Below are 23,030 nucleotides of genomic sequence, written 5' to 3'. Positions count from 1 at the left end.
GGTTTTTACCTTGAAAATAAGTTTTAGCAAGTAGGTGAATTTGCAATATGGAATCCATGAGTAAGGCGGATCAACTGTGCTAGTCCAAATGGGCAAACCAAACAACTAATATGAATGAGCTGACTAGTTCATTTCTGGTCAGTTCCTGGAAGGCAACACCTGAGGGATGTGCTCACCTTTGCAGAGTGAGAGATGCTATGATTGATGGAAGGATGCTGGGGTGTTAAGGGGAACAGCAAATTCCAGAGAGCAGCTGTGACCTACAGAAAGCGGTCCAGGAAGCCCTGGGCATCCCTTAGCTGCGTCACCCATGAGCCTGGATGTGTGAAAAAAAGATTGGGTTCCAGAATGGAGCGAGTGGTTACTCTTATAACCCATGATCATTGTCAGAGCCTGCATTAGGGTTGTCAGAGCAGTGTCAAGGAGTAAGACTTTCAGATATTACTGACAACTCTAAAATTATCTTGTTATAGTTAGAGTGAAAAGATGGAGGGAAGTTTGAGACCACAAGTGGGATGTAACATTAGGGGAGGGTGAAAGACAGCAGATCTACAAAGCTCCACATTTGCCTTTGGTGGGAGAACAAGCACTGGCCTAGAAAAGGCATACCGAGTTGGATGTGAGGGCCTAGAGCAGTGCTGTGAGTTCTCACCTCACCTGAGGGATGGGGTAATACTGATCATGCCCAAGTAGTTAGAAAAACATTATTTCTGGGTGCGTCCATGAAAATATTTTCTGCAGTGATTGACATTTGAATAAGTAGATTCAGTAAAGGTCCTCCCTTACCAATGTGGATGGATCACACAACCTGAAGAGAGCAAAAAGGCAGAACAGTGAGTTGGCCCACCCTTCTTTGGCTCCTAGTTCTCAGCCTGAATTATACCACTGTCATCCCATGGTGGCTCTTGCAGCATGTGGTAAACTGGGACATCTTGGCCTCCATGATCTCAGGAGCCAGTTCCTATCATTCTCTCTCTCTCTCTCTCTCTCTCTCTCCCCTCCCCCCTCATGCTTGCATACTGGGGCTTGAACTCAGGATCTGGGTACTGTCCTTGAGCTTTTTTGCTCAAGACAATCACTCTATCACTTGAGCCACAGCTCTACTTCTGGCTTTTTGATGATTAACTGAAGATAAAAGTCTCCTGAGTAGCTAGCATTACAGACATCAGCCACCAGTGCCAGGCCTCTTTCTCTGCCTTAACTGTAGGTATGTGTATATGTGTATATAGTTCATAGATATCATTTCTCCTAAACAGACTCCCAGTTAGATTGTTTAGAAGAAAAAAGGTGATCATGAGTCACTAACATAAGATCACAGACCAAATCATAGCCAGATTCAACCTGGAAGCCTTTTTAAAGCTTTTGAACTGGTGTTACATTCAGGGGCCTTTCAAGCTTCAAGTGCAGGGGCATGTCAAGAAGTTTGCCAAATCACCCCATCCTGGGACCTACTATGCTTACTGAAAAAGAAAAACTTTAAATGGAGATATATAAAGTTTGTATGTCATGCAATTCAACCCTTTCAGCATAGAATTCAATGGCTTTTAGTGCAATTGCAAGGTTGCATACCCATCACTCTAATTCTAAGTGTCCTAATAGTTTTAATCAGTGACTTAGATGATGCCACAATAAGTTTGCAAAATCCAATCTGATGGCTGAGGTTAAGTATACGTGTTGGCAGATGAAGAAATAGGTGGACAGATTCTTAACCGGCTCTACAACTGGAGAATATAAAGCCATGGTCATGGTCAACTGTAGGACACAGGCTGTGACCACTCTACTGTGCCCAGCATGGAGCCTGACTTTGCATCCCAAGGGGATGGCTTGTTCTCCTATCTTCCACTCAGTGTGCATCAGACACTAGCTGGGATGGCCAAGGTACTCCTTTCTTCTTCCTTTCCATCTGCTTTGCAAGTGGAGTAAATTAACTATTCTGAGGCTTCACTTAATGAAGCAAATTAATTTGGAGAAGGGCTCTCCCATTCCCTGGCCACATGGTGGGCATCAGATGATGGGCCACTAATGCTTCCATTAGCTGCCCTATTCTAAGAGCTAAGAGGCAGAGCTTTGGAGCCAGTGGGGTCTTCTGAGACTCCTAACAGCCTGGGAGGGGATCATTGGAGCCACTAGGCTCCAGCTTCAGCCTCTGCTTCAGCACGCGGAGGAGACTGAGCCCCCATCTCCCTTGGCTTCCACAGAGCCACATGGGCAACTCTCAGGGAGGGTGGGGATCCCTGACTCTGAACTTGCCTCACTGTGGAGCACATGTTCCTCTCACCCCTCATCCTCCCATCTCTCTTCCATAGCCTCCTTGAGTCTCACAGGTGACTCAATCACCACCTCCTCCAGAGACTATTCCAGCCACCTCCTTATTAACTCCCATATAACACATAGAGACTCTACAGCATTCTGGTGAACTCAGCAATGGGCAGGTATGTCGCCACGGGAGCTCCACCTCAGGCCCTTGAGAGCAGGGTCCACATCTTCCACTCTGGCGTTCTCATCAATCCTAGCTGGGGCGTTCACTAGTTCTTCACTGTGGGCTGCAGGGCACACTGCCCACACCTCATTCAGAAACAAGCACTCACTCTCCTGGCAAACCCTGGTTGAAGAGAACTGCTCAGCCTGAAGCCATACCCCCTTCCTAGGGCTAAGGGATGTTGAGGGGAGGGGTGGGGTGGGGGTGGGGGTGGTGGGGGTGGAATAAAGGCCTGGCTGTCACTCCATCTCGGATCAACTCTCAAGAGAACCCCCAACTGCAGAACTCCCTTTAGGGCCGGCACATCCCATCAAGACTTCATGGAAGCTTCACTGCAGTCCTGCCACTGCCCGTCTCCTTCTGTCTATATTGGCCGATCCCCAAAACACCCCAAAAAGATAATCTCCAGCAGGAATCTGGTTCTGAGAGAGAGCAAAGACCGTATATTCAGCATCTATTCATCACCTCAGTTTACTTATCTCTTAACATAGAGCCAGGGGTGGAGATCGTGGGAGGAGCTGAGGAACGCTCCCTGCACCCCTCAGAGGTGAGGTAAGGTAAGCAACCTTCTGAGGTTCACTAAGGTTAACAGAGGCTATGGAGCAGGATTCAGTCCTGTCATGAATTTGCTCCTCTGCGGGCATGCTGGAGGCAGGGAGCTTTGCGGGGAGGTAGGTAAACTTGGCAGGTTTACCTTTCAAGCAGCAGGTCTTCAAAAGAGTAGGGGTAGAGCACCAAAGCCATCCTATATTTTGAGGGAATTCATGGAATGTTCATTTATTACATTCATATCATAAAACGTATGATTTTGTCTGAAATCTGTCATCTTTTATTAGCTTCCAAAAATAAACAAGTAGTTTGAGAACATTCCTAAGGAGAAAGACCTCTTAATCGGCCATGTGCTTCTTCTCTTCTCTGGCCCCCTTGAAAAATGAGGGGAAAACACACACAACTCAACTACAATCATGAATGGAGCTCCTTGAAACAGCCCAGGGAAAGGTAGGGGAGCCTGCAGATGGCTGCTATGGAGGAGCTCTCCTGGGCTGCCAGCTTGTGGTAAGGTAGGTCATGGCTATGGATCCTGCAGAGGGAACAATTGATCTCATTGACCTAGCCTCGGAGCAGTGTACAGTAGGCTTCCTGGGTTCCAAAGCAAACCTAGTATGCTAGCGAGGTCTTGTGTTAAAGGCCTAGCTAGTGCCAGGATCCAGTGGCTCATGCCTGTAATCCTAGCTACTCAGGAGGCTGAGATCTCAGATGTGGTCCAAAGCCAGCCCGGGCAGGAGAAAGCCCATGAGACTCTTATCTCTAATTAACCACCAGAAATCTGGAAGTGGTGCTGTGGTTCAAGTGGTAGAGCACTAGCCTTAAGTTGAAGAGCTCAGGGACAGCATCCAGACCCATAGTTCAAGTCCCATGACCAACATTAAAAAAAAAAAAAAAAGCCCAGCTAGCTCCAAAGATTCTATTCCATGATTCCTTGGAGTATTTTTTGGGTACCTTAGACCATTGTGCAGACCACAAGACCACTCCTAGATGCTTTGAAAGAATGAGCTTGTATAAGCATTCTAGTTAGTGAACCTCTCTCTCTCTCTCTCTCTCTCTCTCTCTCTCTCTCTCTCTGGCCGTGTACTCTCACTCAGCTTTCTTGCTCACTGCTGGCATTCTACCACTTGAGCTATGCCTCTAGTTTGGTACCTGGCTGGTTAACTGCAGATGGAGTGTCATGAAACTTTCTGCCTGGGCTGTTTTTGAACCACGATCCTGTAGGAATCAACCTCCTAAGATCACAGGCATGAACTACTGGTGCCCAGCTTAGTGGATTCATTTTACAAAAGGAGAAATAAGAACTTTCATGAGGTGAAATAATTTGCTGGGAGGGCCCAGAGCTGGTAAGCAGAGAAGGGATTCATATTCTGCTTGTAATTCAAGAGCCTAAGCTTATAGTGCTTAGTGACTAAGTTCCCTAACAGCCTCTGATGACAGGACAAAATTGTGAAAGGACCCATTAGAAACACCTGCAGAGTCAGGTTGGTCTGAGACATAATGCCACCTTCCCTGAAGGCAAGAATGCTAGCTTCCACCTTGAGAATGTCTGCCTGGCTGCTAGCAATGTTTCAGGCACAACTACATTACATGCTATATGGAGAGGGCAGCTCCTGGACCTCAACTCCAGCCTCTCTGCAGAAAGACAGGAAGTCACAAATCCCTGCAGGCATGCTCAGAAGGGCCACAGGGACATGGAGGGGGGTGGGGCGGGGAATCCAGCTGACCATTTTCCTTCATGTGACAGAAGGTCAGCATCCAAGGTGCTCCTAAGCCACTAAGCCTGACTCTGCTCACCTGGTGTGCTCAGGGGATGAACGCCCTTGGCAGTGTGGTTTAAATCTAAAATATTAGCAAAGTTAGCACATCTGTACAGTTGTGTGAATTATCAAGGTCAAATCTAAAGGTCTGTCACTTAGCAAGGTCTCTACCGAAGATCATCCACAGAGAGGGCCAGAGTTGGCCTGCAACTTTCCTGCAACCTAGGAAAGGCTGAGGAGGCCTCTGTGTTTGGACACTGAAGTCCTTAAACTACACTCTTGCCTACTTTGTTCTGGGAGTCCTTTTGCCTGGCCATTCCACAAAGGCTTCAAGGGGACCATGAGTGATGGATTGAGCTGTGTTCTGAAATGGGAATGAGGAATGGGATTCCTACCTAGCACACACTTTGATTCAGTCTTCATCTGCTACTTCTGACCCCAGTGGTCACATTCTGGCTGTCTTCCTCTAGTTTGAGTCTCTATGGATACAGACGCAGCTGCGCCCATCCCTCCACGTGAATCTTCCACGAGTTTCACGATGTGGATGCTCTTTCCTCTTTTTCCTGGCCCCAGTCCTCCAGCTCTCCTCACAGGACATACTTTCCATCCCTTTAATCATCTTTATTGCCTTGCTTTGGACAGCAGCCCAGCCCACATCCTCTGCGAGGTGTGCCGACCTACCCTGGGCATTAGCTACCATGAGCGAGCAAGGCGCAGGGGAAATTGGACTTCCCCATCCTTGTATGGCATGGGGGTTCCTCTTTCTACATTCCTGGGTCATGCTGCTGCCTTCCAGAGGCCTGTCCTTGTCCTGGGGACTTCTTCAGAGCTCAGAAAGGAAGATGTGGGGCTAAGCTGGTTACCACTGCCTGGACAGGGAAGCCTTCGCACTGGGGATTCTCCACGAACACTGGGGGAGGCAGTGCTCCCCCTGACATTTTCTCCGCCCCTTGTGAATCCCACTATTCCTTTAGGGGTGTCCCCTACTTCTTCCTTCTATCAGGATCCTCGGAACTAGGAATTGAAGCCATGTAAGGCTATACACACAATGTAATTATCTGTACCCTGGTACGGCAGGAACAGGCTTGGTCCAATTATCAGCTCAAGTTTCCCTTGTCATGCCTAGTGGTTCCACATGAAGTGCCTGGTGGTTCTGACTGCTAAGCCAGGGCTGCCTGCTTCCCAGCTGCTTGGACATTCACTGTTCTCTGTGAATATTTTCAGATCTATTAAATCTACTCCTGGATGACAAGCATTCTGGTGGCCATCATAGGTCCAACCTGTGACCACACCTCTTACTCCTGGCTTGGGGACTGCACGCTTAGGGAGGGATCAGACCGGGTCAAACACACCCCTCAGTCTCCAGGAGATCTCCAGCAGCTTAAGGGCAGGTTTCCCAGTGAGAGATGTCAGTGAGATGTTTCTTGTCTCTTAGAGAATATTCTCTGTTCATTAAAGCTAAAACCACAAGCCTTCACCTTTTTTTCTAAGAATAAACTCCCTACAGGGGAATACCTCATTTTAATTCGTCAGGCATAAGCCTTTTTGTTCTTTCTTTCTTTGTTTTGGATTTCCATCCAGAAATAATTTATGCACATTCAAGTGGGGGAAAAAAAAACCCTCTAATTCCCCTTTTGCACAAATAGCTGCACACAACAAATATTGTTCTACACCTGGATTTTTCTTTTTTTAGCTTAAACTGTATCTTGAAGACCTCTGTACATAAAAAAAAAGCCTGGTAGGAAATAGATGCACACATTTCCTGGTTGCAATCTCAATACTTTGTTCCTATCCAGGGACTTCTTATCACTCCTTTCCTATCCTTTGTGTGTCCCCCAGTGCTCGGAGCCCCACGACAGAGCCTGGCTCATGGCTCCGGGCACTGGGAACAGCAGTACATCAGTGTGTTGTCTGTCAGAGCACAGCTGGCTTGTACACTCAGCCACTGGGGAGAAGGAACGACTTGTGAGCTCAGGGAGCCTCCTGGAGGCCATGCTGTTAAACATGCCCATAGGTCCTATTCTTTGAGGACCTATTCTTTGAGGACCTGGTGCTGCTTGGAGGTCAGCAGAAAGAGTGCTTCTCCTAACCTGTAAATGGGCACTGCCCATTCCCAGGAAGAGGAAATGGGGGCGGGGGGGGGGGGAAGGTGAGCTCTCCACTGGACTCTTGAAGGGATCCAGTACTTGGGTCAAAAAAGCTGTGGCGGCTGTATGGAAATCCTGGACTGGCAAGCAGTCTCCAGACTTCACCAATCTTATCTCATAAATCTGAGCCTATAAGCACAAGCCAGGACTGACCTATCACAAGGGCTGACAGGAAAAGAAATGCCAGCATCCACTGGTCTCTCCTACCTTCGATCATTTCTCCTCCTCCGGAACAGCTTCTTGGTATGTGCAATCTCCACTTCATGGGGCATCGGGTGGTATCCCTGTGATGTGGGGAGAGAGGAGATGTGAATAACTTCTGCAAGAGCAGAGGGGTGTGAGCCACAATGAACATGACACATCCAAGACAGGAGGACAGGAGAGCTTAGGCTCTGATCGCCAAATCCAGACAGGAAAATAGGAAAACACTAGCCTCAGTGAATTTCCCATCAGGCGAGAGTGCTGGAATCCTAGCCTCAAAGGATGGAGCGGAATCAGAATTCATTGTTACACCCTCAAATACAGGTGAGGCTGCTGAGTACAAAGAGCTGGGAGAGTTGTTCCATATCTTACAGAGAGGGAATAGCAGGCCCTGTGGAACCCCAATCCAGAACACTACACATACTCCTCCACAAGGGCTCAATACACAATCGCTCTGGCTGTAGGACAGGGACAGGCTTCCCCTTCCATCTCCAGTTTCCTAAAAATATGAGAATGCCATGACCTTCTGTTGTGGGACTGAGAGGACCAGGAAATGATCCTGATCCGAGGCCAGGCTCTCCTGCACAATTTTACCCAACAGCCTCTTCTTATATTATCTGGGAATTATTTAGGGAAAACATGCAAATTGCTAAATGCTTTTTTAAGTTTCAAGGGAGGGAGTAGGGAAATTCTAAAGATGGTCTTTTGCATATTGTCCTCATGGCAACTACTTCTACATCCACATCAAGGTTGAGAAGAGACCTTCTACTCAGAATGCAGGACCTTGTGTTACTGAAAATTCTGTTCTTTCCATGATCCTACCATCTCCATCCCCACAGGAAAATGTGTTCTGATGGGGACCTGGCCATTCCACTGGGGAGCCTGAGGTAGAATAGGGGGTTCCTAGGTCTGGTACCTAGGGGTCTGGGGGAGAGGTGACCTGGCTTGGGCCTGGAGACCCAAGTATAGCTCCTGACACAGAGGCTCAAAGTAAGTGTGACCACCTGCATATCTAGACATAAACAGGGTTAGAAAGAAGCCACAGAGCCCACTCTGCTAGAGAAGGTCAGTGGGCATCCATTTGGCCGCAACCTCAACTTAACAGGCAGAAAGACTGAGGTCCAGGGAGATCATTTAGTGCATGCGTGATGGCAGTTCTGTGGGCTGCAGCCCTGTGCACTGGGGGCCATGGGAGGACCTGACTGGTCTGTCTTCACTGGGCTCAGCCTCCAATCAGGATGAGAGGTGGGCAACATTTTGATCCTAGCTGTGGTAACAGGGGGAGGACAATAGGTCAGGACTTTGGAGTTACCGCCATTTGGCCCAGACATCTATTGAGTTCAGGGAGGGAAAGACACATTTCAAACTATATTTTAATGAGCATCCTTCCTTCCCACCTCCTGTCTTTCTTGCTTCTAATAATCTAACCAAAAAGGCATGAATGAATTCCGGGCTCCAGGCAGCCACAATGGGTCTCTGGGGACTTTAGGATGTGCTTTGTTTAATGGTTTTCTCAAAGGATATTATTTGTTTTCTTTAATACAAAACGCAAACAAGGAAAACCACCAAGTCTTCCTCTCTCATTTTCCCTGTCCCACCCTGGCCAGGCTCTCAGCTGGCCCCTTTCCCTTATTCTTTCCCTCCCTCCTTCCCTCCCTTTCTCTGCCTCCCTCCCTCCCTCCCAGTCTGCCCAGGTCACTTCAGGAACACATGGGGTGTGCCTCCAGTAGACAATGGACAGGAAGCTAAGGCTCCCTCCCGAGCTGGCAGCAGAATGGGATCTCAGCACTGGGGCTGCACAGAAGGAGCTGCCCACAGAACTTGGCATAACACAAGTCAGGAGATGCCAGACCTCTCAGTCTGGCCTCATGGTCCTGGGCTCCGAACTACATCCTGGCTTCTTCCCACAATGGCAGTAGCAGTGCAGAGCTGCCCTCTGGACTTGACCTCTTCAGAGATCCTCACCTGCCCCCAGAACTACAGAGAAGATCATACAGTCACAGGGAAAGTGCCCTCTGCTCCTGCCATGCGATCTCCAGGACACAGTAGCCCAGTCCATGACTAGTGAGATGGGGTGGTTTGGTAGATAGGGGCACTTGATGTCAGGAATGACCGATGAGGAGTCTACAAGAAAGAAGTCTCAGTTGCTGCTCCTGGTAGCCTGGCCTGGACAGATGGTACGCTGGCTTCAGACCAGAGATGCACCTACTTTTCAGACAGGTGCTACCTCTCTGTGTCAGAGCATCCTTGAGAATATCCAATAGACCTGGCTCTTTGCTCAACACAACTCCCTGCTCTGAAAGAGGCCCATGTGGACATCAGTCTAGAGACGAGTTCCTCCCCAGGAGCAAGAACCAGTCTTGGGTTCTCCAAGGTGCCTGTGGTCATCCCACAGCCCATGTGCCCATGACCCAATCCAGGACTGCCACTAGTCCAACCAGCTCCTCGGCTTTTTTTTTTTTTTTTTTTTTTAAATTGTGAAAATACTGTACAGAGGGGTTACAATTACATGGGCAAGGTAATGAGTACATTTCTTATCAAGCATTGTTGCCTCCTCCTTTGTTTCCTCTTCCCATCCCTTCCCATCTCCACCCCACTCCTCAGCTTCTTTAAGAGAGACCACACTCCTTTTGGCTCTGAGACCTGGTTAAAGTTCTTCCTCCGTCCAACCCTTGACCACTTCCCATAACTAAGCAGGCCCCAGACACAAGTAGATTATAAAGACTGCAGGTGGGGATGGAGGGATGAGAATTCTTCTACACGGGCTGGCAGAGCACATGTGAGACACACATGCACACACATTTACATGTACATATGCATGCACACAGTACTTATGCATGTGTGCACATGCATGCTCTCTCTCCCCCTCTCTCCCTCCGGAGGTCAGTGCAGGTATAAGATACAGCCCCAAGGAGCAACACATTATTGTTTTGGTTGTAAAACATGTTATATAAAATCAGTCCAGACACACTGGGCATTCCGAGGAATTAAAGGCAGACCCCAGCAGAGCTCTGGTCCTAGAACTGGCTGGGGTTACGAGGGCCTTGATCCGAGATGACAGCTCTCCCCTCCTCTTCCACATGCATCTGTCTGCCCATGCAAATAGCATTACCCTTTCCCTTGTCTGTCTATCCTATGATGGTATGTGTGCATACAGGGGCTTGAACTCAGAACCTGGGCATTACCCTTCCATTCATGTGTACATTCTATGATTGTGTGTGTGTGTGTGTGTGTGTGTGTGTGTGTGTGTGTGTGTATGTGTGTGTTGGTACTGGGGCTTGAACTCAGGGCATAGGCACTGTCCCTTAGTTTTTTGCTCAAGGCTGGTGCTCAATCACTTGAGTCAGGGTTTCACTTCTGGCATTTTGGTGGCCAATTGGAGATGAAAGTCTCACAGACATTCTTGCTTGTGCTGGCTTCAATCTGTGATCCTCAGATCTCAGCCACTTGGAGCAATCATGGTTCTGACCCATGGATGCCAGCCTCCTGTAATATGTAGTCACTATGGATGTGGTGATGAAAAAAAAAAAAGCCAGTACTTACTTCTGTAGCACACATTTTAGAGGATGGAGAGCACCAAACAAGCATACAGTATGTGTAATAAGTGACAGCGATTTGCTATGGAACAAAACTAGGCAGGCCAGGGGACGAGAAAAGCAGGGGTGAGGTGGAAGGTCAGGAAGACCTCTTATTCTGGGAATAGTGAACATCCATCCATCCATCCATTTACTTATCCCTTCCTCCATGGTTTTTCTTCACCCAACAGTAGTTGGAGGCCTATTATGTACATTAGATGGAAAAGACCACAATGAAAAAGACCATCTTACTCCTAGAGGGGGGCTCAAGGAACCACAAACAAGGAATCTATTCTATGCCATGGGTTACAACCAGGGAAGGACCCAGGACACCTCCTTGGAGAGAGTCCAGGAAGACTTTGCCAAGGGGGAGGAGTGATACTAATTTGAACCCTAAGGTATTGATTAGAGGCAGGAGAGCAAGCAAGCCTGGGTTTCAAGAGACAGCACTGGAAGTCCTGACAAAAGTATGGCTTGGGGCCCTTTGTATAGCCCTCTTTACCTTGTGCAGTGGATAGAACTGTATTTCCCTACTGCAAAAGGCTTCTTAAGAGTCCTCATGCTGGGTGCTTTGCATGTGACATTGGGAAAAAGAGTCTTTGCAAATATAATCAAGCCAAGATGATGTCATGTAAGATTAGCTTGGAGCCTAAATCCAACCAGTGGTGTCACTGTAAGAAAAAAGTTTGGATCCTAAGACCCAACAGAGGCTGAGGGAAGATGGAGACAGAGTTTGGAGTGATGTAGCTAGAAGCAAGAACTGTCAGAGCCACCAGAAGTAAGGAAAAGGAGCCTAAGACACCCGGATGGTCCTAGCCCCGGGAACTGAGACACTTCTCTGTGGCTTTGGTTCAGAGAAGTTAGTTTTCTTTCTCACACAATGGCTCTTTAAGAAGGAAAAAAGTGCTAGGCACCAGTGGCTGACACCTTTAACCCTAGCTACTCAAGAGGCTGAGATCTGAAGATCTCAGTTCAAAGTTAGCCCAGGCAGAAAAGTCTGTGAGATTCTTATCTACAATCACCCACTAAAAAGCCAGAAGTGGAACTGGGACTAAAGTGATAAGAACTGCAGCGTTGAGTTCAAGGCCTAGTATGAACTCACACCCATACAAGAAAGTCCTAATCCTGCTATGTTAAGCTCCTTCCGATTTCAGACTAGAGCTATAGCACTAAATGTGTGACTTTACTAGTGTGGGCTGGAGAAGACTGAGCAACCCAGCCCAAGCCAAGACAGTGGCAGTGGTCTTGAGCAAAGAGGTGTCTACACCAGGCTCCTGACCAAGTAAGCTCGGCTCTGTACTCATTGACATATCCATCTACTCCATCACACCTGGAGAGCAACTCTTCCCTCTGGCTTTTGGAAATTTTGTTCATGAGATTTCATATTGACTCTCTCAAGCTGTAGTACCAAGAATGACTATTAAACACATGGAAACCACTGGCTTCCTCCTCTCCTGAATATACCCTGTCCTGGTGTGGAAGGCATCACAGATTGTCTGGCACTAGCGGATAGCCAGTGCCTGCCATGCCCTCTGGGCAAACCATGAGCATCGTGGTGCCAGGATAGATCCTCCTGGCTGAGTCCAGAGCCTGCTAGCTCAGGGCTGGCCGTCTCCCACCACCTCCAGCCCAGCTTGAGGAGATGTCCTAAGAAGTAAACATCATGAAAATCCACAGCTCAGCTCTTCTGACAAGAAGCTGGTCTTAATAGCAGAGGCTTCCTCCCGCTGGGGGTCATGTTTTCTCATAGCTTCTAAGAAGTTATCCTACCCAGGTCTTCCACGTGGGCAGGATGTGTGGGTCACGTCCAAGCATTAAACAGGTAATGTTTCTAAAATTCCTGGAATCTCTAGGCTGCAGGGCTATTCAGAGAAGCTGACCTGTTTCAGAAAGAAGGGCAAGGGAGTGGGCAGACTCACCCATGTTTAAATGGGTGGTTTTCTAATTTTTTTTCTTTTAATTTATTTATTTTTAATCAGCAGAGACTCTTTAAGAAAACAATGCCTTAGTTGGAGTCCCGATAGGAAAACATAGATAAATGCTGACAGGGAAGAGACCCAGAGGCTGCTCAAAGCCTTCCACCATCCCTTGCCACAGCCTCCCTCCAAATGAACTTAACCTTGACAGATATGAGGGCTCTGTGGTGAACAAAAAGGTTTTCTACAAGATGGACTTGATTTGGGGACCCTGGACAGGTTTCTGTGGAGCCAAGGACCCCAAGGGACCCCTTGGATCCTTTGCAATAGCCCTGTTCATAAGTAAGGAGCGGCCCACCCAAAGGAAAAGCGTCAGCCACTGCCCCCACCACCCGCTGGCCTTGACAGACACTTTCAACTTCTATTTATGGAAATGTAGCAGAAGGCAATCTGGGTTGGGGCCAGAACCGGGGCCTTCACTGGGGTTTTGAGTAGTATGAAGAAGGTCACTCGGGGACATCCATTGCCCCACTCTACCCATGTGCCTGCCACCCCACCTCAACATACAAATTCCTTGGCCTAAAGCAGCTTCTCATCTCTATCCATCCCTGAGATCCTATCCAGCCTTTGCCATTAGCACAAATGCCCAGCTTTGCAAAGCCAATCCAAATTCACGTGAAAACGAATCCATTTGGCTGCACAGTATATTGGGTGAATTTGTTAGCCCTCTATCCCATGGTGTAGTCTGTCCAGGTATTGTTCATCTTTATTCCCGCAGCCAAGCTATAAACTCTTAGGAGCTCAGGGAGCCATGATTCCTTCCCATGTCGCCTCTGGGGTCTGCCATAGGGCCTTGTGGACCTCCAAAACTGCCTTGAGATGAAAAGTTAAGATGACTAGTGACCCTCAATGGGCCAGAGTTGCACCATGTACTTTCTACCTATCACAGGCTAGGAGAACCCCCAGGTGATGCAGGGACCTGGCCAATCGCGTGTGGTCTATAACCAGACAATAGCTCAGCTGGGCAGGAAGTCACATCTTTGATGGCTTTATCAGCTCTCAAGGCAAGATAGCAGTCCTCAGTCAGACTAGATCTCTGAGGACCAAGGCAACTGTTCACTGGTAACTTGGTTCTAGAAGCAAGTCAGCAGACAGGTCTGGTCAGGCTCCAATGCTGCCTCTCTAAGCCTCAGTTTCCTCTGCTTAAACCAATAGCCACTTTTCATTGCAGGAATTAGGGAAGGTGCTAGAAACTGAAGAAGATGACATACAGGAATGTACCTGGCCAGTTCTGGAATACAGATTTGCTGTGCCCAAATAGGAATGTGCTCAAGGCCAGCCTAGTCCATAGTGAGAAGGATCCAAAGGCACCCTCCATCCACAGAGCTGAGGCCAGACAGACTGTGGCGATGACAGTGTCCACGAAGAGAGAACTATATCTAGAGGATTCATACAAGCAATAGAGGCCAGGACACTTGAGACCAGGAGTGCCATCCTGGCAGTTCAAGGCATGGATGCATACAGGATCCTGGAGGGTAGACCAGCCTTAGCTCCCAATGGTCTCTCCTGGGTTACAATGGTTGATTGAAGAACCCAGGGACCACGCTGCTCTGTCCTAGATTTGTGGGTTGACCATAACAAAGTCTGGGGGATTCCATGGATTCCTTGGGGTCCTATCTTACCCTTAGCTCCTTAGCTCCACCTCTATCCATATTTTAGGTATCCGAGATGCTCAGTGCATCTATGGACAATGAAATGGCTAGTTGAGAAAGAAGAGAAGACAAAACAGTTTGGACACCTGGATAAATCCTGCCTGCTCTTCTTTTTAATATCTATTTTCTGGGCCATCACAGGGTGGCAAGGAGATTAAGACAAGAGATGCTAAGGTGAGGCTGGAGCATCCTGGTGCCAGGTCACACGCGGAGGAGCTGGCCCAACAATGAGGGGAAGCTAGAGGGCAGGCTCTTTCCTGCCCCTCCAGGCCTGCCCCATAAATGCACTCCCTCTAGTGAGTGAGCAATTCCATTTTCCTGGAAGATGTTCAGAAAGTCTCCTTGCCATAGAAGGAGCGGACCGATGTCTGCTGGAGAATAAGCTATCACAGTGATAAAGTGAAAATCACAATGACTCATTTCTTGAGATAGACACTGGGTTAAGATTTTCATATACATATATATATATACATATATATATATATATATTTAATGAATTTAAACCTGTTGAAGCCCTGCTCCATCCTCTACAGGTGAAGAAAAGAAAGATGGGATAAATTAAACAGCTCATCTAAAGAAACCAAGCAAGGATGGAACTCAGGCATCAACTCAAAGTTCGCTAAATGCTTAAACATATCTGCACAGGCTGAGGATCCAAAATAGTATAATATTCCTTTAAGTGCCAGTCACAAGACCAGCAATCTTACAAGTTTCTACCTGGGATCTAAGGCAGGGGACCCATGTTTATGGCAGGTCTCGAATATTGCAAAGTATCATCACCTAACAAAGATGTCGATGGAGTTAGAAAATGAATGAACACAGAATGAAGATTTTTTGTTTTTTTGGTCGGTTGTGGGGCTTGAACTCTGGGCCTGGGCACTGTCCCTCAGCTCTTCAGCTCAAGGCGAGCACTCTACCACTTGAGCCATAGCACCACTTCTGGTTTTCTAGTGGTTTATTGGAGATAGGAGTCTCATGGTCTTTCCTGCCCGGGCTGGCTTTGAATCATGATCCTCAGATCTCAGCCTCCTGAGTAGCTAGGATTACCACCAGTGCCTGGCTCAGAATGAAGGTATTTAAACAAGCTATGACCCCCATTCATAGTACACACACAGTTGAAGCACAAATTCATAGGGTTGCTGTTATTGGGTTTTGATACTACACACCCCATTAATTCCATCTCTTTCCTGTATTACTACTACTACTACTACTTTATCATTATTATTATTTTTCTTTATTTTTGGTGCTGGTACTAAAGCTTGGACTCAGGACTTAGGTGCTGTCCCTTAGCTTTTTTTGTTCAAGACTGACACTCTACCACTTGAACTACACTGCTACTTCCAGCTTTTGGTGGCTCATTGGAGATAAGAGTCTCACAGACTTTATTGCCAGGCTCAGATCTCAGTGTTTTGAATATCTAGGATTACAGACAAAACCACTGCTACCCGGCCAATCTCTCTCTTTCTATATCAGACAATGATTGCTGTCAATATGCGCTAACTGCTATAACAGTAGTTTAGCTAATTGCTGAGCTAACTGTTAATATGGTCAATACCAAGGGAAAAGAAAAGACCTGCTAGATAAGAGTGTCATCCAAAATTAAAATTACAGGAATTAAAAAGTATAATTGATAAGTTGCCAATCAGGAAAACAGACCTCCATAAAGTTCCCACAAAGCTACTTACAGAAAAATTTCCACATGGAACTATGTTTTAACTGTAGCAGGAAATTAAAATCTTTTTGGTAAATTAAACAATTACCTTCAATGTGTTAATTTTTCTGTGAATCCAGGTATTTCAAGAACACAAATTGCACTTTTCTAACCACAGCTTACTCCATCATTTCACAATTTTGGTGACTTATTCCCTTCCCAGAAAGCAGGCTGACTTTCTGTCATGTGGGTGAGGACTGTTAAGGGTTCCCTGCCACATCAAAGGGTCTTTATGGGTGACCCGCACCAGGGAGCCATTGGTTTGGGTCAGCAGGCTCAGTAGACAGAATCAGCTCTGATGACCTACTTGGTATCTATTTCCCTCCATATCACTGGAACAGACAGTGATTTGACCTACTTTTAGGAACACCATGATGGTTCAAGAAGGAACAGAGGAAAATCCAAGAGTCTGGACTCAAGATATTGAAGCTCAGATTCCAAACACTTCCTGGCCTCTACCTCCATTCCTCTACCTCTATAAGGCTCTGGAAGCACAGCTCCCTGCCTTCATCCTCTCTAGGAGCTCTGCTTTTGCAGCCACTTCTAATTGGAAACCATCTTTGTTGGACAGGAATGGAGCCTATCCCTGTCTAGGCTGTCCAACCTGTGGAGTCTATCAAATTTTGATGTGGATCTCCAGAGCTTCAGCCCTTGAATAGACAATAGCTTGGGTATGGTATACTGGGATCACCCAGAGAGAATTCTTAGGGACAGAGGGTGGCAGCTTGCAGCACCTACTACCAGGGCCTTTCTCCCCAAGGCCTGAGAGGACTCCCATTATGACCCAATCAGGACTTCTTTCCATATATCTATTAAGACACTCAGCTTTGCTTAAGCACCATTAAAAGCCACAGGGTCTAAGGAATTGTTTAAAACAGTGCCAGCACAGGGGAGGATGCACAGCCTGAAGTTCAGACGTCTAGGGCAAGGTCACACCCTAGTACAGGGGCTGGCAAGCTTGCCTTGTAAGACATCAAATACTATTTTAGGCTTTGCAGGCCATGTGGTCTTTGTCATAAGCACTCAAATTTGCCATCTTATAGTAAAAGCAGACAGAGCTCTGGGGCCATGTTCCAATAAAACTTTATTTACAAAGAGATCATGGAATGCTGGGTAAGGCCCTCAGTCAGAACCCAACCTACCCCACCTGCTCTGGAGCTTTGGGGGAGGCTCACTGCAGTGCTGTTCTCTCTTCTTCCCAGTCAGTTATGGTTTCCTGCATTCCCACACTGTCTTCACTACTACTCTCAGGGAAGGGCCCTACAAACTCACTCCCCGCCCCCCCCCCCCCCACCCCAGGGAGACAAATGGATTGCATTTACATTTTCTTTTTTCTTTTTTTGGTTGGTTGTGGGCCTGAACTCTGGGCCTGGGCGCTGTCCCTCAGCTCTTCAGCTCAAGCCCAGCGCTCTACAACTTGAGCCACAGTGCCACACTTCTGCCTTTTTCTGCTTAGGTGGTGCTGAGGAATTGAACCCATGGCCTCATGCATGCAAGGCAAGCACTCTACCACTGAACCACCTTCTCAGCCCGTGCATTTACATTTTCATCAGTAAAATCCCCAAGGTGGTGGCTTTCAAGTCAGCTGCTCATTGACAGCTCTAGGGAAACCTGCATACTTCCTGTTGTTCACGTCCCACTGCAGAGAACTCTGATAGACGAAGATGCAGGTACTGCCCGGGCACCAGAGATTTTAAAAGCTTCCCAGGAAATGGTCAAGTTGAGAACCACTGCCTCAGAGCCTGAGGAAGCAGGAGGGACAGCAGTTTGGATAAAGCTAGCTAAGCAGTTGGGTTTCAGCTCCTGGGGGCTGAGGAGTAAGGGGAGAAGACATGCCCAGACTCCAGAAACCTCGTCACATAGCCAGGGCTGGCAATGGCAGATTCCATTATGCTCTGGAAAGATCTAAGACTTCATTTTAAAATTGCCTTTGATGAAAAATATGGTTCCCTACTAGCCATATATGCTCTATTAACATGTTTTAATCACAAAAAAAGAAGATAAGAACCTAAAAGGCAGTCAATCAATACATCCTATTAAAAAAAAGGGGCAAGATCCTGCTTGAGAGTGTAATCTACAAGTGAGACAATGTTAGGCACAGATATTTGCTATATACACTAAGACAGTGTTGCCCATACTTTACTGCAAATTACAGTCACTCTGGGAGGTCTAACAAAAATCCCCAAAGTCTGGGTTATACTGCATGACAATAAAATCAGAAGGTCTGGCAGGGTGGCCGTGGTAGTAGCAGACTGGTAGCAGTCTCTTCCAGAACCTTCCATCACATGATTCCGATGTGTAGCAGAAAGGAGAACTACTATTCTAGGGTCTTTCTGTTGAGTGTGTGGTTCATGGACTGGCCTCATCCCATTATCTGGGAGCTGGCTAGAGATGCAGAAGTCTGGGCCTCACCTTGGTCCCCCTGAATTGGAGTCTGCATGCCAATCAGACCTGCTTACTAGTTGTATGCTCGCAGAAGTATGGGAAATGATAAGAAGGCTGAGATTCTAGAATGTTCTAACAACGCAGTCAGGAGAAGCTTCTTAGAAAAGAGGCGGGGGTTGGTAGGAGGGCAGGAGGGAGTCTGGCAATGTGGCTTAGTGGTAGAGTGCATGCCTTGCATGCATGAAGCCCTGGGTTCCACATAAACAGAAAAAGCCTGAAATGGCACTGTGGCTCAAGTGGTAAAGCGTTAGCCTTGAGCAAAAGAAGCTCAGGGACAGTGCCCAGGCCCTGACTTCAAGCCCCAAGACTGGTGAAAAGAAAAGAAAGAAATGAAAAGGAGTGGGGGGGATACAATATAAACTCTATGGGATGAAAGAACTAGGGGCCACGAGAAGGTAGGGAGAGGATTTAAGGCAGCATGCAGATATAAGAGGGAAATTAGTCTTCATGTCTGGTGAGCCAGAAATAGGAATGAAGCACCTCTCATGGTTTTATTTTTTACAAAAACAGCCAATTAGTTAATTTAGTTAATTAATAAGCGCAGGTGTTTTCTTTTTTCCTTAAAGAATAAATTGACAGGAAGGCAGAGTTATCCTGGAAATTTTTGGGGTAACCATTAAGGGGAGGTAGATGGCAAGCATGAATGGCAGAGGAAGTGAAAACCAGTTCAGGGATCCAGGTTTGGCTTGTTTGCTAGTGGAGGGCTGCAGGATGCGTCTACAGAGAGAAGAGACAGAGAGAACTGAGGCAGGGTACAGGGTGATTTTTTGAGGAGGACAGACTATCAGGAAAAGCAGGAATGGTATAGAGGTGCTGAGGAAGAGAAGCGGGGGCTCAGGAAAACTGGTGGGGGCCATGTCTCAGGCTGAGAATGGGTACCTGCTATGCAGATGGAGGCCTGAGCACGGGAAGGCACCGTCAGGAGGGGACTGGCTTTGGGGCAAAGCATCACAGAAACTCTGCCCTGCATAACTGACTGGAGGGAACTCTAGACGACCAAGTGTGGTTAAAATAAACTTCTTTGGTAATGGCCCCCGGATGGCATCCATGGGAAAATGCAAAGACATGAAGCAAACACGTCCCTAAAGGGAAAGAGAGAGGATTGTCTTTGGCTCCAGCAAGACCCTGAACACTCAGAGCAGTCCTGGAGCACAGTTCCTTTGTTTCCAGACTTCTGGAAGTCAAGTTCATTCCCAGTTGAGTTGGAAATGCCCGGAGAATTTTTCCCAGATTGCAGTAGACTGAAACAATACCAGCAGAATGGATGTTACCACAATTGTTTCCACTGAAGTTATTTTGAGGGAATTGAGGAAGATTGTCTATTCCTAGACATTTCCTTCACTCGATTCCTTTAATAAAAATACTGAGGAAAGAGGCCAGTGTTGCCGCCGCTATGCCTGGCCTGCTCACACGCACGTGCGCAGTGCTGCATGATGAGCGCCTCCCAGGGGGCCCAGGGAGCTGAGTGCCACGCATGTTTGCCGATGCTTTGAAGGATGCTACATTCTTACAGGAGAGAGAGGAACTAATGATTCTATCCCAAGGCTGGGTGCGATTCATTTCAAGAAGGCAGAGATCTCGGCACTGATGGATTAAAAGTTTGGAGAATAAGGCTGCTCCCTTTTTTGTTCTATGATGTGCAACCCTTAGAGAAAGAGAAGAATCCCCAATACCTACAGAAGAGGAGGCGTGGCTCAAGTGGTAAAGCACCAAGATTCGGAGCAAAAAAAGTCAAATGAGAGCATGAGGTCCTGAATGAGCGCAAGGTTCTGAGTTCAAGCCTCATTACAAAAAAAAAAAAAAAAAAAAAAGACCCAGGCCCAGTTTAATCAGTTGCTGAGGGAAGGTAAAGGCACAGGTCTGCCATTTGGCATACACATGATTCTAATGTGTGGCACAGCTGGAGGGGACCAGCACATTGTTTCAGAATCCACTCTTCTCAATGTGGCAGATGCCCAGTAGTTTTATACCAGGCTAAACGTAGTATGGAGAATCACTAACTTTCCATTATTTGAATGGATTTCAAGTCTCTCTCTCTCTCTCTCTCTCTCTCTCCTCTCTCTCTCTCTCTCTCTCTCTCTCTCTCTCTCTCTCTCTCCCTCCCTCCCTCCCTCTCTCTCTCATGCTGGTACTGGGACTTGAGTTCAGGGCCTGGGTGATGTCTCTGGGTTTTTTTTTTTTTTTTTGCTCAAGGCTAGTGCTCTACCACTTGAGCCACAGCTCCGCTTCTGGCTTTTTGCGGGTTAATTGAAGATAAGATTCTCATGGACTTAACTGCCTGGGCTGGCTTTGAACTGAGATTCTCAGCTCTCAGCCTCCTGAGTAGCTAGGATTAGAGGCGTGAGGCTCGAGTGTCAGAGGGTATCTCTTCCTGAAGTCCCATAGTCTAAGAAGCTTCCTCCAGCTTGCTCTTTCCTGGGCTCATCTTGTCTAATGCTCTATCATCAGCCAATCAAGTTTGCCTCTTGCGGGGGATGGCCAGCCTGACCCAGGATGCCACTGCCCTTTGGGTGTCCTCACAGGACCTTGCAAAGAGGGCTGATGCATTTCCTTGACCACGCCACGTACTGGCCTGCTGGAACAATGTTCCTCTTCATGCCGCCAGGAAGGGCCACATAAAGGAATATCTTCTCTTTGCTTGCCAAGCAAATGTTTCTGCTTTGACCCAGAGCATACACTTTGAAGCCAAATAGTAATCCAGAGGGCACGGCACAGCCCCCAGAGGCCACAGGAACTACAATGGATGCTTCCCAACACTGCTTGGTATGTTTGGAAAATGCTTCCATGCAATCTTGGGGCTTATTGTGTGTGTGAGTGTGTGTGTGTGTGTGCACATGTATGTGTGTATGCATACATGTGCATGCATGTGTGTGTGTGTGTGTGTGAGAGAGAGAGAGAGACAGAGAGAGAGCGAGAGAGAGAATGGTAGGATCAGTGGAACAAGGACAATTACCCCTCACGTGGGCAGCCCCCAAGTAGCCACTATGGGTGGGCTGAGTGAGATTTATGAGCTTCTGTCTCTGGCTCTCTGCTTCTTTCTTATGGGCATCTTTTCTAATTCTTTAAAGAAAAACACAGACGGTTGGCTTGCATTTCAAATATGACTTTTCCATAAAAATGATCATCTATTTCTGGGAAGATGACTGGCTGGCATGCATAGGTGAGTGAAGGCATCTACTAGGTTCCTGCAAATCCCCTTGGCCGTGAGCCCTTCCACACTGTGAGTATCTCTCTCAGAGTATGGTGATCTCTGACCTCAGTAGCCACAGGAAGAAAGCTCAGGGTAGAAGTCCTGTCTAGGTCCTGTCTACCCTGGTGCTCAGGGTAGACTGTCCTGTCTAGATATCAATTCTGCCAACTGCAAGATGAAAGGAGCAATCTAGTGCCCAGTGGCTTTCTCTCCCCCAAATTGCTGCATTTTTCTGACTGAACTCTCCATCTCTCTGTACCTTGGACATGGCAGGGCTGAGAAGGGCCTCTAGGGAGCCTCTGTTATGGAGTCAGGGCTGGTATGTGCAGCTCACATGACCTTGAAGTTCTGGCTGGCCTGGCAGTGGGGGTGCAGAGATAGGAGACAGCTCTGATGATGGTCATTTCCTTTCTTCTTTTTCCTAATTTCCTTTATACAGAACATTTTATGTGCAGACACTTTAGCGATGAAGCCTTTTCAAAGACACCTACTTGACAACAGATCCCTAGGAAATTCTAGAATAAATGATTAAACAGATGTCCTGTGAGCCTTCTACAAGGGCCAATCATTCCAATTCATTATAAAACAAACTCTGTAGGATATGTGGTGGGAGGCCTCAGGGCTGGGGGACTCTGGTGTCTGGCTTAGCTATGTGGCCTCAGGTGCAGTCTTTCCTCTTTGGGATCTTCAGTTTCCTTGTTTGCAACATGGACCATGTGGTATTTAAGAGGCTATGTCTAAGGAGAAGTGCCAACACTGGATACTCCACTCCTTAGCCTGGTACCAGGGTAAGACAGCCACGTGTCCTGTGTTTTCTCCATCTGCTCTATGTACTCATTGTTAGTGTTCCCCTGCTCCTGAGTTTGTCTTTGTCCAGTGTTCTCCCCTCCATGGGTTCCTTTCCAGCAATCCCCAGCTGAAAGTCACATATCCAGATCCAATGTGATAAAGGGTCTGTAGGGCAAAGCCTTGTCAGTGACTGGTTAGAAAGGAAGCACTTCTCTTCCAGGTAATAAGAATGTCCCCAGGGGCTCTGTCCTTCAGGTCTTTGCACTCCTGAGATGAGAAGCCACCAACACAACCGTGTGCACACTGGCTCCTTGTCAGCCATGCTGTGCTCCTGGATTGTCCCTGTGCCATGCTAGAAATACTGCTCAGCCTACCTTATGGGTATCCTGGCTTCTTTCAGACTATTCCAGAAATGGGCAGGAACCCCTAAGAAGAGAGGCTAAAGCTCGAAGTTCTACACGGTTCTTAGGAACTGCAGAGCGCAGGGACTGTTGAAATGTGCACTGGCAAGATAGTCTATACTTTATATGAGGTCTTCTGAGACCAGGCTACCACCAGG

At 47.4% G+C, this 23,030-nt stretch overlaps 1 protein-coding gene across 4 annotated transcripts in view; it reads right to left on the bottom strand.

Annotated features, from left to right (window-relative positions):
• Nucleotides 1–23,030, bottom strand: part of Ctif (cap binding complex dependent translation initiation factor) — a 230,929-nt gene that overhangs the window by 120,301 nt on the left and 87,598 nt on the right. For all 4 annotated transcript variants that reach the window (XM_042675223.1, XM_042675225.1, XM_042675226.1 and 1 more), the window contains exon 7: nucleotides 7,140–7,216. In XM_042675223.1, the coding sequence (XP_042531157.1) occupies nucleotides 7,140–7,216 (77 nt within the window). The remainder of the gene's footprint in view (nucleotides 1–7,139; nucleotides 7,217–23,030) is intronic.

This window comes from Dipodomys spectabilis, unplaced genomic scaffold (genome assembly GCF_019054845.1).
Source record: "Dipodomys spectabilis isolate Male_0828 unplaced genomic scaffold, ASM1905484v1 ptg000024l, whole genome shotgun sequence".
NCBI classification, from domain to species: domain Eukaryota; kingdom Metazoa; phylum Chordata; class Mammalia; order Rodentia; family Heteromyidae; genus Dipodomys; species Dipodomys spectabilis.
Note: the sequence above shows the minus strand (reverse complement) of the source record. Positions and strands in the feature narration are given on the sequence as shown.